Below are 15,969 nucleotides of genomic sequence, written 5' to 3'. Positions count from 1 at the left end.
GTCTCCAAGATCTCTTTCTTGAGTGGAAAAAATTAATTTAGACCCCATCATTTTGTATACATAGGTAGGATTATATTTTCTAATGTGCACTACTTTGTATTTATCAATACTGAATTTCATCTGCCATTTTGTTGCCCAGTTTTGTCAGACCCCTTTGTAACTCTTCTGCAGTCTGCTTTAGATTCAATTATCTTGAGTAATTTTGTATTGTCTCCAAACTTTGACATTTCACTGTTTTTATCTCTTTTTCCACATCATTTACTAATAAATTGAACAGCACTGGTCTCAGTACAGATCCCTGGGAGACATCACTGTTTACCTGTCTCCATTCTAAAAAGTTAACATTCATTCCTACCCTTTGTTTCCCATCTTTTAACCAGTAACTGATCCATGAGAGGACCTTCTCTCGTCTCCCATGACTGCTTACCTTTCTTAAGAGCCTTTAGAGAGGGTGCTTGTTAAAGGATTTTTGAAAGTCCATGTACAATATATCCAGTGGATCACCCTTTTCCACATGTTTGTTGACCCCCCCTCAAAGAATTCTAATAGATTGGTGAGGCATGATTTCCCTTTGCAAAGTTGTGTTGACTCTTCCCCAACAAATCATGTTCATCTATGTATTTGATTATTGTTTTCTTCACTATACTTTCAACCAATATCCCTGGTACTGAAGTTATGCTTTCCAGCCTATAATTGCCAGGATCACCTCTGAAGCCTTTTTTGAAAATTAGGATCACATTAACTTCAGTCATCTGGTACAGAAGCTGATTTAAGTGACAGATTACATACCACAGTTAGCAGTTCTGAAGGAACTCATATGAAATTACAGTACTCGGGTGAATACCACCTGATCCTGGTAACTTATTACTATTTAATATAGCAATTTGTTCCAAAACCTCCTCTATTGACACATCACTCTGGGACAGTTCTTCAGATCTCTCACCTAAAAAGAATAACTCAGGTGTGAGAATCTCCCTCACATCCTTCACAGTGAAGACTGATGCAAAGAATTAATTTTGCTTCTCTACAATGGCTTTGTCTTCCTTGAAGGTTCCTATAGCATCTCTATCATTCAGTAGCCAGACAAATTGATTGTTAGGCTTTCTGCTTCTGATGTACTTAAAAAAAAATTGCTGTTAGTTTTTGAGTCTTTGGCTAGTTGCCTCTAACTGCCTCTTTTACTCTGTTGATTACCTATGGTGGCATTTTTTGGGGTCATCTTACTGTTGTTTTTCTTAATGTTGGCTATACATTTCATTTGAACCTGTATTATGGTGGTTTTTAAAAGTTTCCCTGAAGCTTGCAGGCATTTCACATTGGTGACTGTTGCTTTTAATTTCCATTTAACGAGCTTCCTCATTTTTGTGTAGTTCTCCTTTTTGAAGTTAAATGCCACTATTAGGTGTGATGAGCTTCTTTGGTATTTTCCCCCTACAAGGATGATAAATTTAATTACATTATGGTAGCTATTACCAAGTGATTCAGCTATATGCACCTCTTGGACCAGATCCTGTGCTCCACTTAGGAATAAATCAAGAACTACCTCTCCCCTTGCGGGTTCCAGGACTAGCTGCTCCAAGAAGCAGGATGATGCTTTAGTGTCCGTGTGGATGATTGCCTCCCTACTGCTTCTGATACAGGCTGTATGCATCTAACTAGGGACTACATGCAAACACACACAGACTCGCAAAGAAATACACAGCCATCTCCTCCACCCGTTCTAATATTTCTGGACTGCATACAACCTCTAACCGGCTGACCAAACTTCAGACACTGATTTTGTCACTCATAGACTATATTTAACCTATCCCCCCATTCCCATCTTCAACAGTTTTCTATTTACAGGTGGCTTGCAATGTTGTGGCATGCCCACTTTGTACAGTGCAGCATACTAAAAGGGAAGACAATAGAAGATTCTTATTTTTAACACCCCAGCACAGTTCTATAAAAATGTGTGAATTTGAAGGAAAAATTTAATTTTAAATGCTTGTTTCACTATTTGAACTTCCTGATCTACATTTTTAATTCTACATGGTGGTGGTGAGATGACACCAAGGTGCTGGTATGCAATCTGCCATAAGCAGATATATGCTGCTGCCTGCAGCTTGTAATAAATTTTATATTGGGTCATAAACTGGAAATCCCTCCCCATCCCTATATTAATAACAACAAACATGGGATAAGAAACTTACCAGGCTGAGCGGCTTTTTTTGCCTTGTGTTTCTGCTGCCGGTTCAGCAGTGGTTTGCTCCTCACCGAGGCATCAAAATCCTCTTCTGACTATGGAGCCAGAATGTGCTGTAGCTGCTCTGGTGGCAAAGCCACTTCAGGACAAGACTGAGCACAGTTCCCAGCACTGGTTAAACTCCTTGTAAAAGAAGCAGCATGATAGCAAGTTTGCAAGGTTCGGTTCTCATCCCTGGCTTTCCAGTAGTTGTTCTTGAGCTACTTAATTAGCTCCTTGTACTGGTCACTGATCTGGTGAATCCCCAACGCTGCCAGCTTCTTTGCTGTTTCCTGGAACTCATGCTAAAGTCAAACTGTTTGCTTGCCTCACACTATAGATGAACCAAAATCTGGTTGTACTCCTGTGATCAGCTAGCAACCACATGGCAAAGGTCTCCTTTGTGTCAATCACCATTACATACAAAGGGAAAGATTAATTCTGCTTATAACTCAATGATCAGAATAAAATGGAGGGTTAAATGCCAAGCAGCTGTATTTGAACCAGAGGTGTGACTTCCAGTTCCCAGGAGTCAATTGGCCAGTCTTGGGATACAAAGGACAACATCCCATGGGACTGCATTGATGATCTCTCAGGAGTAGACTCAAGTCTGTGGGCCTGGGCCCAAGCTGCATCCACACTGCAGAATAATAGAGTTTGGGCCTGAGTCCAGAGAGGGCCCAGGCTTGAGCCACACCTCTACCCCCCAGGGGACTGGGGCCCATAGACGTGGACTCCATGGGTGCTCCAGCCCTGAAGCACCCATGGAGAAAAATTAGAGGCTACTTAGCACCCACTGGCAGCCAAGCTCACCTCCCTCCTCTTCACTCCTACCTGCCACCAGCCCTCATCGATCAACTCCTCCCCCTCCCTCCCTGCACGCTACGGAACAGCTGTTCAGCGGCGTGCAGGAGGTGCTGGGAGGGATGGGGAGGAGTGGGGATGGGGCATGTTTGGGGGAGGAGACGGAAAGAGACGGGGCAGAGGTGGGAAGAGGTGGGGCTTTGGGGAGAGGGTGGAGTGGGGGCAGGGCCAGAGTGGAGTTGGGGCAGGAAGATGGGGGACAGAGGTGAGGTTTTGGAGAAGGGGTGGAGTGGGGGCAGGGCCTGGGGTTGAGCAGGAGTTGAGCCCCCCCAGGGAAAATTAGAAGCCAGAGTCTGTGCTGGAGCCCAGGCTCAAGTCAGACGGAATTGTTTGAGAATGGAAGTGGGGTTTGGGCTTACATTGCAGTGTAGACATACTCTTAGGAGATGGTAGATGATTTAAGGGTGAAGATAGCATTGCTCATGATTAGAGCTGCAGATGTGTCAAGGTAGGAAAAATGACACAGATGCTGTTATATTCCCATTTGTCTGTGACTTGTTTTTGTATCCATCACTTACCTTGCATTGGTGGCTCCTGTCTCATGGGCCTGAGGCTAGCTCCCTGCTCTGGTTGTTGCGACCTGGTGCATGGGGTTGCAGTGCTGCTCAGGTCAGGCCTATGGGGATGGAGAGGCAGTTGGGAAAATTTGAATGAGTTTCAATGTGACCTTGTGCACCAGGTCGCAGGGCCACTCACTCTGATTTGTCCCATTTGACCTTCCCCATGATGACTAAGAGGCAAGTCAGCCAAATCTGAGCTGTGCTGTGACCCCAAGCACCAGGTCACATTGCCCAGAGTGAAGATCTCTGCCTGGTGGGACAGGAGTTGCTGGGTTGAGTGCTGGGCAGGCTTTCTTTTCAGGTCCTTCCCCTCCGCCCATCATTTGTCACATTTTTGTATCCAAAATCACAAATCATGTGACTTGTACTAAATTTACTGTGACTCCTCTGTGACTTTTTTTTATTAAAAAATGCTGTGACAAATCTGTAACCCTACTCATGTGATTAGGGCCCAACAAATTCATGTCCACGAAAAACGCATCACAGACTGTGAAATCTTGTCTCCCACCATGAAATCTGGTCTTTTGTGTGCTTTTACCCTACACTATACAGATTTCATGGGGGAGACCAGTGTTTTTTGAGTTGGGGGTCCTGACCCAAAAGAGAATTGCAAGGTTATTTTAGGGGAATCATGGTATTGTCACTCTTACTTATTGCCTTCGGACCTGGGTGGCCAGAGAGCAGTGACTGTTGACTGGGTGCCCAGCTCTGAAGGCAGCGCCCCACCAGCAGCAGTGCAGAATGAAGGATGGCATACCATGCCATCCTTCATTCTGCACTGCTGCCTTCAGAGCTGGGCAGCCAGAGAGTGGCGGATGCTGAGGGCCCCGCTTTGCTTACCATGTCATCCTTACTTCTGCAGTACCACTGGTGGTGGTTCTGCCTTCAAAGCTGGGCTCCTGGCCAGAAGTTGCCGCTCTCCAGCTGCCCAGCTCTGAAGGCAACGCTGCTGCCTGCAGCAGCGCAGAAATAAGGGTAGCAGTAACGCAACCCCCACAACTCCTTTTTGGGTCAGGACCCCTACAATTACAACACTGTGAAATTTCAGATTTGAGAAGCTGAAATAATGAAATTTACTATTTTTAAATTTCTATGACCGTGAAATTGACCAATATGTATTGTGAATTTGTTAGGGCCCTACTCAAGATACCCAGGGGGAAGGAGTCAAGAGGTTCTTGGATGAGCACAGTATAAATATGTAGAAGAATGCTGGGATTATGGAATGAGGGCATGAGATAAGAAGACGTTTATTGGCATAAAATGGGAATTAAGTGAAAGTTTCTGATGGTCTTGAAGACTGGATAGAATAAAAGTTGAATGATTTGGAGGTAAGTGGTGAGGGGAGGACTGCAGGAGATGGAGGTATACTGAGTGAGAGGTAAATTTGGGTTTATAATATAGTTTTTTAAGTGTGTTGAGAACAATTTATAGAAGCAGGGTAATATGCATTTTTTGGAGAAGGAAGCAAGTTTTTTTTTTGCAAAAGAAGTAGTTTGTGGTCAGAAAGGCCACTGCTAGGATTCTCCTGCAGGAAACAAAACAAGCGATGAGGAGCTTTCATAAAAGATCCTTATACATGAGTGGAGAAATTGAAGGGTCAGAATATATTGGAGGAAGGGGAAGTGAAGGAGAGGATCAGCTGCTGTCTGAACATGGGGCAATGGGAGATTGAAATTATTACACATATAAGAGAAAACTTGAACATAAACATAAAGTCTTATTTCACTCACAATGTGGAGAAATAACAGGGAAGAAATGTATAGCTGCAGAGAGAGAATTTTGTCTGTCTGTAGTTTCTAATATTTCTCTGATTTTGTGAACAGCACTAAGTAAATAAACTTATTTTTAAACTGACAATATCATTTTAATAAAAGGAATAACATACACCCAAGTATAACTGGGCAGCAAAGCTACAAAAGAAGCAGTGCAACTAATGTAAATAATTTAAAAAAGGAGTTAAGAGAGGTATTAGAGAGTGAAGTCTTGTATTATAGAAGTTTGATTCAATGCCCTGACCACAACATTGGTTGCTAGAACTCTGGAGATCTAATCCTGGCTTTAATAATGATTTTCTCAGAGAGGAAAATAACTTAAATTCTCTTGTTTCTGGAGATGATAATATTTACCCACCTCAGAAGGTATTAACTATTAATTAGTTAAAGTTTGGAGAGTATTTTGGACATGAAAAATTCTAACTATTAATATTAATACTGCTAACTGAAGAAAGGGAACACACCTAAACAGATGAGCTAATTGTCTTAAATCTCTAATTTATTCATACTTCTTGCAATATGTACTGGAATGTTGTTCGTTTGTGTTTCTCTTGGAAGGGGCAGTATGTCCTGTAGCAAAGAAATGCACTGAATCTGAAGTAATGAGTAGGGATCTTGAGGGTCAGGAATTGTTTGGCAGTAGCAATTCTATGATGATGTACTGTAGTCCTTTGCCAGCTTCATAGACACTGCTAGAAAATGTGAAATTGTGCCATTTATAACGTACTTTTCATCTGAGGGACTCAAAGCACTTTTCAGTTTATGACTTACAATACTCCTGGGAGGTAACTAAGTACTATTATACCCTTCCTATAAATGGATAAAAACAGGTACAAGGGGTTAAAAGTACAGAGTGAGGCTACAATTTTCTAAACTAGTCCATACAAGCAGACCTTTGTCCCTATGCAGAGCCCCGTTTACTTGAATGGTATTGTGTGGGAGGCAGGGGTCTGTTCAGATGGCTCTTATTGCAGGCTCAGAGTCCAAGTCAGAGGTACACCATGGAAGAGAAATCTTGAGTCTTGACTCCATGCAATGCTTTAAAAACTTGATTTGTACACACTCCTTCCTGCCATTAAAACCTTAAATATTTTGAACTTTTATATAAAAATGCATTAAAACAATAGGGTTTGCAGACAGTTTAAAAGATTATTCAAGCAGCTTGGCCCAGATGAGGAGGACTAGACTCTGGGTCTCTGACCTTCCAGTTGGCTTCCTGAACCATCAGATTATAGCACACTCTCTTTCTACCACTCATCTCAAAACTCTTTAATTATTTATACAAATTGAACTAGTTTCAACAGCAAAGACTGAGGATATTCCATTTTAAAATATCCCATAGCCCACTGGTGAGGGCCCTCTCCTGAGAGATATGGAAGGTCCCTGTTCAAAATCTTTTCTCCCCTTCAGGCAGAGGAATTGCACTCAGGTCTCTCACAACCTGGGTGAATTTTCTAACCACGCAGATAAAAACTATAACCTCTTCCTCTTTAGCCAAATTTTTGAATGGGAACTTATCCAGCACAGATACTGGTTCAGGCCCCAGAGGCAAGATAGGCAGGTATTCTGCCCCTATTTTCCCCTAGATTGTGGATTGTACTGAGGGGCTTAGTTGGGAGATAGCTATACAAAGTGAGACAACAACATGCATGCTCAAAGGCAGAAATGTAGGCACTTAGGGAAATTTTGCCCTACAAATTGGGGCACCTACAATACAGGGTTTGGCAGCAGCTGTGCACAGGCTTTGTGGCTTGCAGTGCAGTCTAACACTGGGACGTAGGTTCCTAAATATCTTTGTGGATCTGGGACCTACGAGAGTAGGGGTGGGCAAACTATGGCCCAGGAGCCACATCTGGCCCTCCAAAAGTTTTAATTTGACCCTTGAGCTCCCTCCAGGGAGTGGGGCCCGGAACTTGCCATGCTCTGGTGCTCCAGCCAGGAAGTAGGGTCAGGAGCTTGCCCCGCTCTGTGTGGCTCCTGGAAGCGGAAGCGGAAGCAGCAGCAGCATGTCCCCCCTCCAGCTCCCATGCATAGAGGCAGCCAGGGGGCTTCACGTGCTGCCCCCACAGCTCCCATTGGTCAGAAACCATGGCCAATGGGAGCTATAGGGGCGGCACCTGCAGACTGGGCAGCAGGCAGAGCTGCCTGGCCACAGCTCCATGTAGAAACCAGAGTAGGGACATGCCATTGCTTCTGGGAGCTGCTTGCCCCAACCCCTTGTCCCAGCTCTGATCCCCCTCTTAACCCTTTGGTCCCATCCTGGAGCACCCTCCTGTACCTCCAACCCCTCACCTCCTCCTGCACCCCAACCCCCAATTTTGTGAGCATTCATGGACCGCCATACAACTTCCATACCCAGATGTGGCCCTAAGGTCAAAAAGTTTGTCCACCCCATAACAGAGTAATGAAGTTGACAGGTCTCTGAAAGAAGTTATCAAGTAGCTGTGAAAGCACAGGCCAATGCCATCTTCTTCAACTATGCTGAGGCCTCTGCCCCTAGTCTGCAGGCGCATTTTGCACACCAGCCCTCCCTTTGGCCCCACCAAAAAACAGTGGCTGCAGTTTTTCCACCCCCAATGAACAGATGGTGCCAATCCGGGTAGCCACATATACAACTTGCCGTCTTCGGGAGGAACCGAACACCCCAGGCGGGAACTGGGATCCGGGCACAGACACCAGCCTGTCCCAGGGCTGAGAGCCTGAAAAAAGTGTGGCAGACACCAGGGGGGGAGTGGGCGGATCTGAACAGGTACAGGGGGAGCCGGCGGGCTGGCCCAGAGCCCAGGGCGCTCTCAGCTCGCACACCAGCCGCCGCGGGCCGGGGGGAGGATACAGCGCCGGTGCCGGGCCCTCCCTGTTTCTGACGCTATCAGCCAGCGCCGCTCGCCCGCCCGAGCAGCTCGGAGGACTCCTGACCCGAGGCAGCGGCCTGGGCCATGCCCAGGCAGGAGAGAGGCGGCCGCGACACCTTCCCGGCGGCGGCGGCGGCGGCTCTGGCGCAGTGATCGTGGCTGGCTGCTCCGCTCCCCCTTGGGCTCGGCTCGGGCTGGGGCACGGGCCGGCACCATGTGCTGGAGGCGCCGGGGGCTCCCTTAGTGAACCTTCCTCCGCGGAGCCGGCTGCGCCCCAGCTGCCCCCATGGACACGCAGGGGCCGGCGGGGCCCAGTGCCGCAGCGCACAGAGACTTCTACTGGCTCCGTTCCTTCGTAGCGGGAGGTAAACGCCCCTCGCCCCCCTGCTCTCTGCCGGTGGAGGGCGCGGTGAGACCCTGCTGCTGGGCACCCGCCATGCCGCCGCGGCTGGGGCTCTGCGCCACCAGGCTTTGCCCTTCCCCTTGGTGCGGTCAGCAAGCCCATGATAAAAACAGACATGAACCCATTGGCTGCGTGCTGTGCCCCAGGCGCACACTGAACACAGGGGATGGGGGCGGTAGTATATGGGGCCCGTGAAGTGGGGGAAGTGAATACCTTTGGCACAAGAGAGGTATGGTGTTTGTTATATAGGGAAAGAGATAAGCGGCTTTCATTTGAACAACCTCACGTTGTGCCCTTCTGCCCCTGTCACTGATAGGGAAAACTTGGGTGCCAGGAGATTATCAAGGTCACGTGGCAGAGTTAGCTGTAAACCCTAGGCCAGGGGTTCTCAAACTTCATTGCACCATGACTTCCTTCTGACAACAAAAATTACTATCTGATCCCAGGAGGAGGGACTGAAGACCGAGCCTGCCTGAGTACCGGCCAAAGCTGAAGCCCAAGGGCTTCTGCCCTGGGTGGGGAGTTGTAACTTTAACTCTGGGCTATGGGGCTGCAGCTTGGTCTTGGTCTTCAGACTTGCTGGGATGGGTCCTGACCCACAATTTGAGAACCCCTGCCATAGGCCATAATCCATTTTATACTCACCCCATTGATCATCTAGCCTTCAGAGAACTGTCAAAAATGGTACCTGCCATGGAAATAGTTAACATATTGTGTATAGGTTACCCTAATGTTGTTAGCAACATCTGGTATGGCTTCTGTTGGGGGTGGCAGAGGAATATGTTTGAACAGGTCTTTCATAACTACTATCAACCCAAGAAAATGAGACAAACAGCCTTCTAATTCCTTCTCTAGGATGATTACTGTTTTTAAGGATTGTGAAAGGATGTTGAGAAACATGGCCATGACCCTTATACCCTCTGCGCCCCCCCCCCCAAATCATTACAGTATAGTTATTTCACTTCCAAAGTGAGTTAAATTAACATGCAATAAAATGCCAGATAATTTGAAACCCTCCCTCCCCAACCAATTTTTGTGTGTAGATGCAAGGCAGTTTGTTCCCCCTGAAAACTAAAGTTATTCCCAAAAAACGTTTCTCATGGTACACAAGACTTTAGAAAAAAGAAATGGCCCCCATTGTCTTGATCCTGCCAGCTAATCAGTATGCATAAAATTACAAGAATGAGATCTAAATGTTAAGTAGGATTCTTTGACATGTTTTAGCATTATCTAAATAATCAGATTGGTAAAGACGGTTGGAGTCTCTTAAGTGTTTAGGAGGTTTTGGAGACCTGTTGGTGCTAAACCTAAAAATTTGAAGGCAAGAAATTTCAGAGACAACATTGCTTTAGTATGGTCTCTTTACAGCCCTTTCCCCTTGAAAACCAGATCTTTCTAAAGACATGGTTGGAGTTAACAGAACTAACTAGTAGAGAGTTTTTTATATTAATATTCTTTAGAATATTATAAATAAGTGGTGGTTTGTGAGGAGAGAGTTACCTGTATATAGCAGGTACCTGTATGTTTCTGCTTGTTTAATTCATACACGTACTCCTATTTGTATGCTTTTCAGAATCAGAAAAGATCATTACCTAACTTCTAACCGGATGCTGAATGCTCAGGCAATCTCATTAGCACATTTAGGAAAGTCTCTTTTTCATGTGAATGAAATATATTGTGCCTGTAGTTGTGACTTCTGAAAAACAAGGCTATTTTAAAAGAAAGAAAAGGAGGGAAATTTTAGAAAATGGTCTATGGAGAAAACGCAGACTTTATTCCCCACACAGATAGGTCCTCATCTCTCATCACTGTTTGTAAAGTGTTCTAAAGATCTGTCTACTTAAGTTTCTCATTCTGCACTCATCACCGTGAATTGTAGTTTCTAACTGTTATATGTACCAAATATTACTGTTGAACCAGCACAGAGCTTGACCATGGAGAGAAAGCAGCCAGGATGACAGAGAAGTTGAACTCTGTAGACTTAAAGAAGAAAAGTAAAAAGAGGATGGGAAAGTTAAAATAACTTGCTGAATAACTGAATGTGGTTGTTGGGGGCATTCAACAGCTAAGTAGAACGGTCTTTTAAAAAAAATCTAAAGATTGATTTTACTAATTTCACCAAGCTTTTTAGGATTTTGTTTAAAAATTACATTTTTGCTGAAAATGAAAGCTTATTTACTTTTGTTTCTGGGGGGTGGAAGGGACATTGTTCCATTGAAAAAGAAAATGTGGTGGAGAAATACTTGATTTAGCTGTTGACATGAACAAGTCAAACTTCCCCTGTTGTTGTTGGTAAGGTGTTGCAGGATGTTGTGCCAAAACGACCATTGCACCATTGGATCGAGTAAAGATTTTACTGCAAGCTCATAATCACCATTACAAACATTTAGGTAAGATGGCTACTGTACATTTTAAGAAGTTTTTAATTTTATACTATTTAGGAAAGTAGCGTCACTTCTGTTTACCAATGTGATTGTTGTAAACAAATGCAATGATTGGATAGGCAGTTGCTTTTTATGGGCACAGTTTCATTGTCTGCTTGCTGGATTTGGTAGGCCTGCACACAGGGGACTGTAATTAATGCTATGAGATTGTTTATCCAAGACCAATGTTCAGTCAAAAAATGTGTTTATAAACAGTGAGATCCTGCAAACCTTATCCATATGTGTAACAAGGCTAAGAAAGTGGAGCTACTTGGACAATTAAGGAGTGCAGGATTTGGCACTTCATTTAATTGTTTTTTTCTTAAATGACTGTGTGAACTCCAGATTAACTACTGTAATTCAAAATTATTTCCAGAACAACTGTAACACTGCCCCCTTCTGCACATGATTAGAGTCATTGCATGGATGATGCCTGGATATTCTTTCACAACTTCATTGAGTTATGGGCACATGGTAAAGCACAACCTTGAATTGGATGACTTGTACATGTAAAATACCAATTATAAATCACATTAACTTAGAAATCCAAGAAATTTTGTTTAAAAAGAACATTTGGCAAGGAGAAATACTGAGTTATAATACAATATTGAAATGATTGTGCTTGTATTCAGTTTGATGTACAAAAGCAGAAGGGAACAGCAGGGGCACTTGACTGCAATAGCAAAGTCTGAATATGCAATCTAACAATCATAAGCTGAAATAGCTGCATGGTTGATTCTAATATTCTTCTTATCCCCTGATTTTTTAATTAGAATATGCTATCATGAGTTTATACGTTCCAATCAAATTTCACCATGCTGCAGATGAGTGATTTGATACTGGAGTACCAGGAATGACTTTGATTTGAATTGAATGCACATTTTAATTAAACATTCAGCAGAAAAAAAAAAAAGATGGGGAAGGGAGAATAGGTGAAAAATGGATACAGAGAAGAAAATGTTACATAGGTTCAGTTAGCCAAAATCCATGTTAAATATTTATACTGTCTCTTAATGTGTGGAGTTAAAGAAACATGGACCGCATGACATGTGTCTTTTAAAATAAAAGCAGTTTTCAATAAATGGGTTATCTTTTAAGTGAAAGGAGGGAAATTCTAACCATGTCAAAAGTATTTGTTCTCACTGAAGTTGTAGCAAGTATGAATTTCTAAAACCAAACCTTGTGAACATGAAGAACCATTCTCTTGATGTGTGAAAAATGCCATCCTTTTTGTTTGGATAACTAAACGTGATTTTTTTTTAAATTGCTAAAATTCTTTTTGGGCAAGGGCAAAGATAAGAAACTTCAGTTCAATGAGTAAATATTTGTCAAAGTCAGTATTAAAAATTACATCTGAATATAAAAATGTTTATATATTACAAAAATAATCTTTACAATTAATTGGAAGAGATGTGAGAAAATATTTGTTTTTTAAAATTTGTTTAATTTATACATTTGATAGCAACTGTGTATAGTAAAGGCCCTTCACTGGGACTTGGGAGGGCTGGGTTTAGTTCTTGCCTCTGCCACAAATTTCTATATAATCTTGGGCAAATTATCTCTTTGTAATTCAGTTCCCCATCCTTAAAATGGAGATGATAATGCTGCCTTTTCACAATACCCCTCTGGGATAATAAATTATCAGTGTGTGTTAGGTGCTTACATACCATGGTGGTGGTGATGTAGTAAAGTCTGCGTATAGTTTTTTTTTTCCTATTTCACCTTTGTAGTCAATTGTTTATTCCCTCTTTGTGTTCTACACAGCAGCGTTGGAGAAGAATAAATTTAAAAAATAGGAGAATGATTGTAAAACCACAAATACTGACAGACTGAGCGGCAGGTGTAGTAAATTAGTCACTTTGTAATTGACTAGATTTAAAGGTATCAATGTCCTTTTTAACTTCTGTGCTGTTAGTGTCCAGTTTTACAGTATTTCTCTGGGGGGATGATATCACATGGAATAGATCTCCCTCCTGCTAGGTTACATTTCCCCAATTCATGGGGCCTCAAATGCATAGATTCATAAGGAGTTTCCACAGAATCTGGGTGATGAGAAGGCTGGTGGAAATAGGGCCAAATCTCCCTCCCTTTGACTACATTTGGGCATTGAAAGCTAGTTTTCTGCCCCCCCACACTTACATAAGAACAATATAACCTGGCCTTAGTTATGTGGATACTGTCTTACTGTCAGTAATACTTGCTGGAACATTTTTTCATTGTAACTCTGTTAAATATCTTTTTTTGTATTGATGACAGGAGTGTTTTCTACATTGTGTGCTGTCCCAAAAAAGGAGGGTTACCTTGGGTTGTATAAAGGAAACGGGGCAATGATGATTAGAATATTTCCATATGGTGCAATTCAGTTTATGGCATTTGACCAGTATAAAAAGGTAGTTTGATTTATTTTGTTTCCTTTTATGGCTACAGTGAATATAGTTTTAAAATGATAAAATAACATTAAAATCGTGTCATTAACAAGCTCCCCCGTTTTTCACATTGGCCTAAATTATGTATTAATCTATTCATTCGAAAAAATGGGGGCATAAGTGAGAATATTTCCACTTTTGCTATAAGAAAAACTGTTCAAAATTTTAGTTTACTGTGTTTGTCTCACTAAGAACAAACTGAAATATTTTTGAAAATAAAGCACTCTTGAACCTGCTGCTGGCCATCATACTAAAAGAGTGGCCCCTGTGATTGTAAAGAATGTAGCAGCTCAATGTAAAATGTAAGTTCTTTGTTCTTTTTAATACTGTATAGGAAGGTTTATTACTTTTATAAATCAAATAGTTCATATAAATTTGAAAGACATCCTGTCAGGGTTGGTGAAGCCTATATTTGACCTGCACCGTCATCACAAGAAAAAAATTGACTCTGCAGGATAAAATGTAGTATTTTAGGATCCCATCAGATCTGTGAATTCTCTTCTTGTGTAGTGCATTTACTGCTTCTGTAATATTGGAGCTTCAATACTGGTATAAGTGTCTACTTGAGTATTGCTTATACTCAATCAAAATTAGGCCTTTACTATTAAATGTAAAACTTCAAGGATCAGATCCACCTTCCATTGAAGCCAATGGAAGGACTCCAATTGATTTCAGTGGGAGTTGTGTTGACCCCTGAAAATGGCTGTGAGGCTTTCCTTCTCAAAGAAGCAAACTCCAGATGACAGATATTTTTGGGAGGAGGGGAAGGAACTACCTGTAGCCAGTTGCAGATGTTTAAATATTATTTTTTTTCCTTGTACATTTAGCTCTCTCTGGAAGCTGTGAGTAGTTCAGGAGAATTTTGAGAGTCCAATCTTCTGAGTCGAAAACATTTTTTAAAATCTTTGTATTTTATGTTGTGCTGTACACAAGAATACATGCCATACTTCATAGCAAAAGGGCTTAAGAATGCCAGAGACACCAGAGACCAAATCATGAGGTCGTTCCTCCTTTTGTCTTAAATTCTTACTCAGATAAATTCCCACTGTTTAATGCTGATTTGAAAATAGAGTGTAGGCTTGAGGTAGATCCTAAACTTAGTCTCAGAATCTGAGAATTCCTCTTGGTGCAGGACACAGATCTGATCAGCAGTGAATTTCTTATTAGGAATATAACTGTCATACAATACTATTATATCTGTAGTCCATCTAGTTTAGTATCCTGTCTGTCAGTGCACATTATTAGATGGTTGAGAGTAAGGTGCAAGAAATCCTGTAGTAGAAGATATGAAGTAATCTGCCTGTGAGGGAAGTTTTTTCTAAACCCTCATCAGTTGCTTGGCTTACACCAAAACACATGAGGTTATATATCCCTTCCAAGACTCTTACTATTTTCTTTTAACCAGTATTGATATAACATGGGATGTTCTTGTCTATATAAATTTCCAACCCTTTGTAAATCCTGCTAAGTGTTTGGCTTCAGTGAACTCTTGTGGCAATGAATTTCACAGGCTAAGTTTGTGGTGTGCGGGAAAACTATTTCCATTTCTCAATTTTAAATGTGTTCCTTTTCAACTTCACTGAAAGTTCCTTTGCTCTGTGTTATGAGGGTGAATAGAAGGCCCTGTTTGCATTCTTTGTACATTATTTTTATACTTGTATTGTGTCTCATCTCTAATGGAAAAAGTCCCATTTTTTTCAATCTACATTTGCTGATATAAAAATATTTTCAGTAGAGTGGTATACATAACAAGTGAGGAGTATAAAAAGATGATTGAGAAGTGCTACTACTTCTCAACAGAAATTCAGCATTCTGTTTTTCATTTGTAGTGTCAGATAGTTGCTAACACACTTTTAAACAGTTATATTTACAGTAAACTCTGTGATATGCTTCTTTATCATAGATCATGTGACTTATTACTATTATAAAACTTTTTTACTTTGTAGCTAATAAAGAAGAAGCTTGGAATTTCTGGGCATGTGCACAATTTAATGGCTGGATCCATGGCAGGTACAGATTTATTTTCACTTTCAAACACCACCTGTTTTCAAAGGTAAATATTGGTTTAAGGGCTTAGATAGTGTTTCTTGAAATAAAATGCCACTGTAAGTCCATATACAACAAGAGGTCTACCAAAAGACTTGATAGGATGAATATTTCCTTTGGAAAAATTGTTCTTAATTAAAATAAAACTTTAAAGAATATAGTAACTTAAATTTTGAATGTGTTAAATCTTGTTAAAACAATATTTTTTTTAAATGCTTTAGAAATGCTTCCCCAAATATTTTTATAATTACACTGAAATCATCTGTTTTTAATCAAATAAACATTACTCAGAGCATGAAAGTGAAAATAGATTAACTGATAATCATGTCCAAGCTGAGAGAAATATAAAGTAAAAATAATGAGAAACAGGATTTAAAAAAAATTCATTCACTTTTAATA

At 41.7% G+C, this 15,969-nt stretch overlaps 1 protein-coding gene across 3 annotated transcripts in view; it reads left to right on the top strand.

Annotated features, from left to right (window-relative positions):
- Positions 1–8,298: 8,298 nt before the first annotated feature.
- SLC25A16 (solute carrier family 25 member 16) overlaps positions 8,299–15,969 on the top strand; it is a 28,761-nt gene continuing 21,090 nt past the window's right edge. Inside the window, exons 1-4 of one of the 3 annotated variants that reach the window (XM_075072605.1) lie at positions 8,299–8,637; positions 10,973–11,065; positions 13,355–13,488; positions 15,471–15,534. In XM_075072605.1, coding sequence (XP_074928706.1) covers positions 8,559–8,637; positions 10,973–11,065; positions 13,355–13,488; positions 15,471–15,534 — 370 coding nt within the window. In that variant the 5' untranslated portion in view covers positions 8,299–8,558. Of the gene's footprint in view, positions 8,638–10,972; positions 11,066–13,354; positions 13,489–15,470; positions 15,535–15,969 lie in introns of those variants that run through there. The other 2 variants (XM_032795247.2, XM_075072606.1) reach the window with 2 other exon arrangements.

Source organism: Chelonoidis abingdonii, chromosome 15 (assembly GCF_003597395.2).
Source record: "Chelonoidis abingdonii isolate Lonesome George chromosome 15, CheloAbing_2.0, whole genome shotgun sequence".
Lineage (NCBI taxonomy): Eukaryota > Metazoa > Chordata > Testudines > Testudinidae > Chelonoidis > Chelonoidis abingdonii.
Note: the sequence above shows the minus strand (reverse complement) of the source record. Positions and strands in the feature narration are given on the sequence as shown.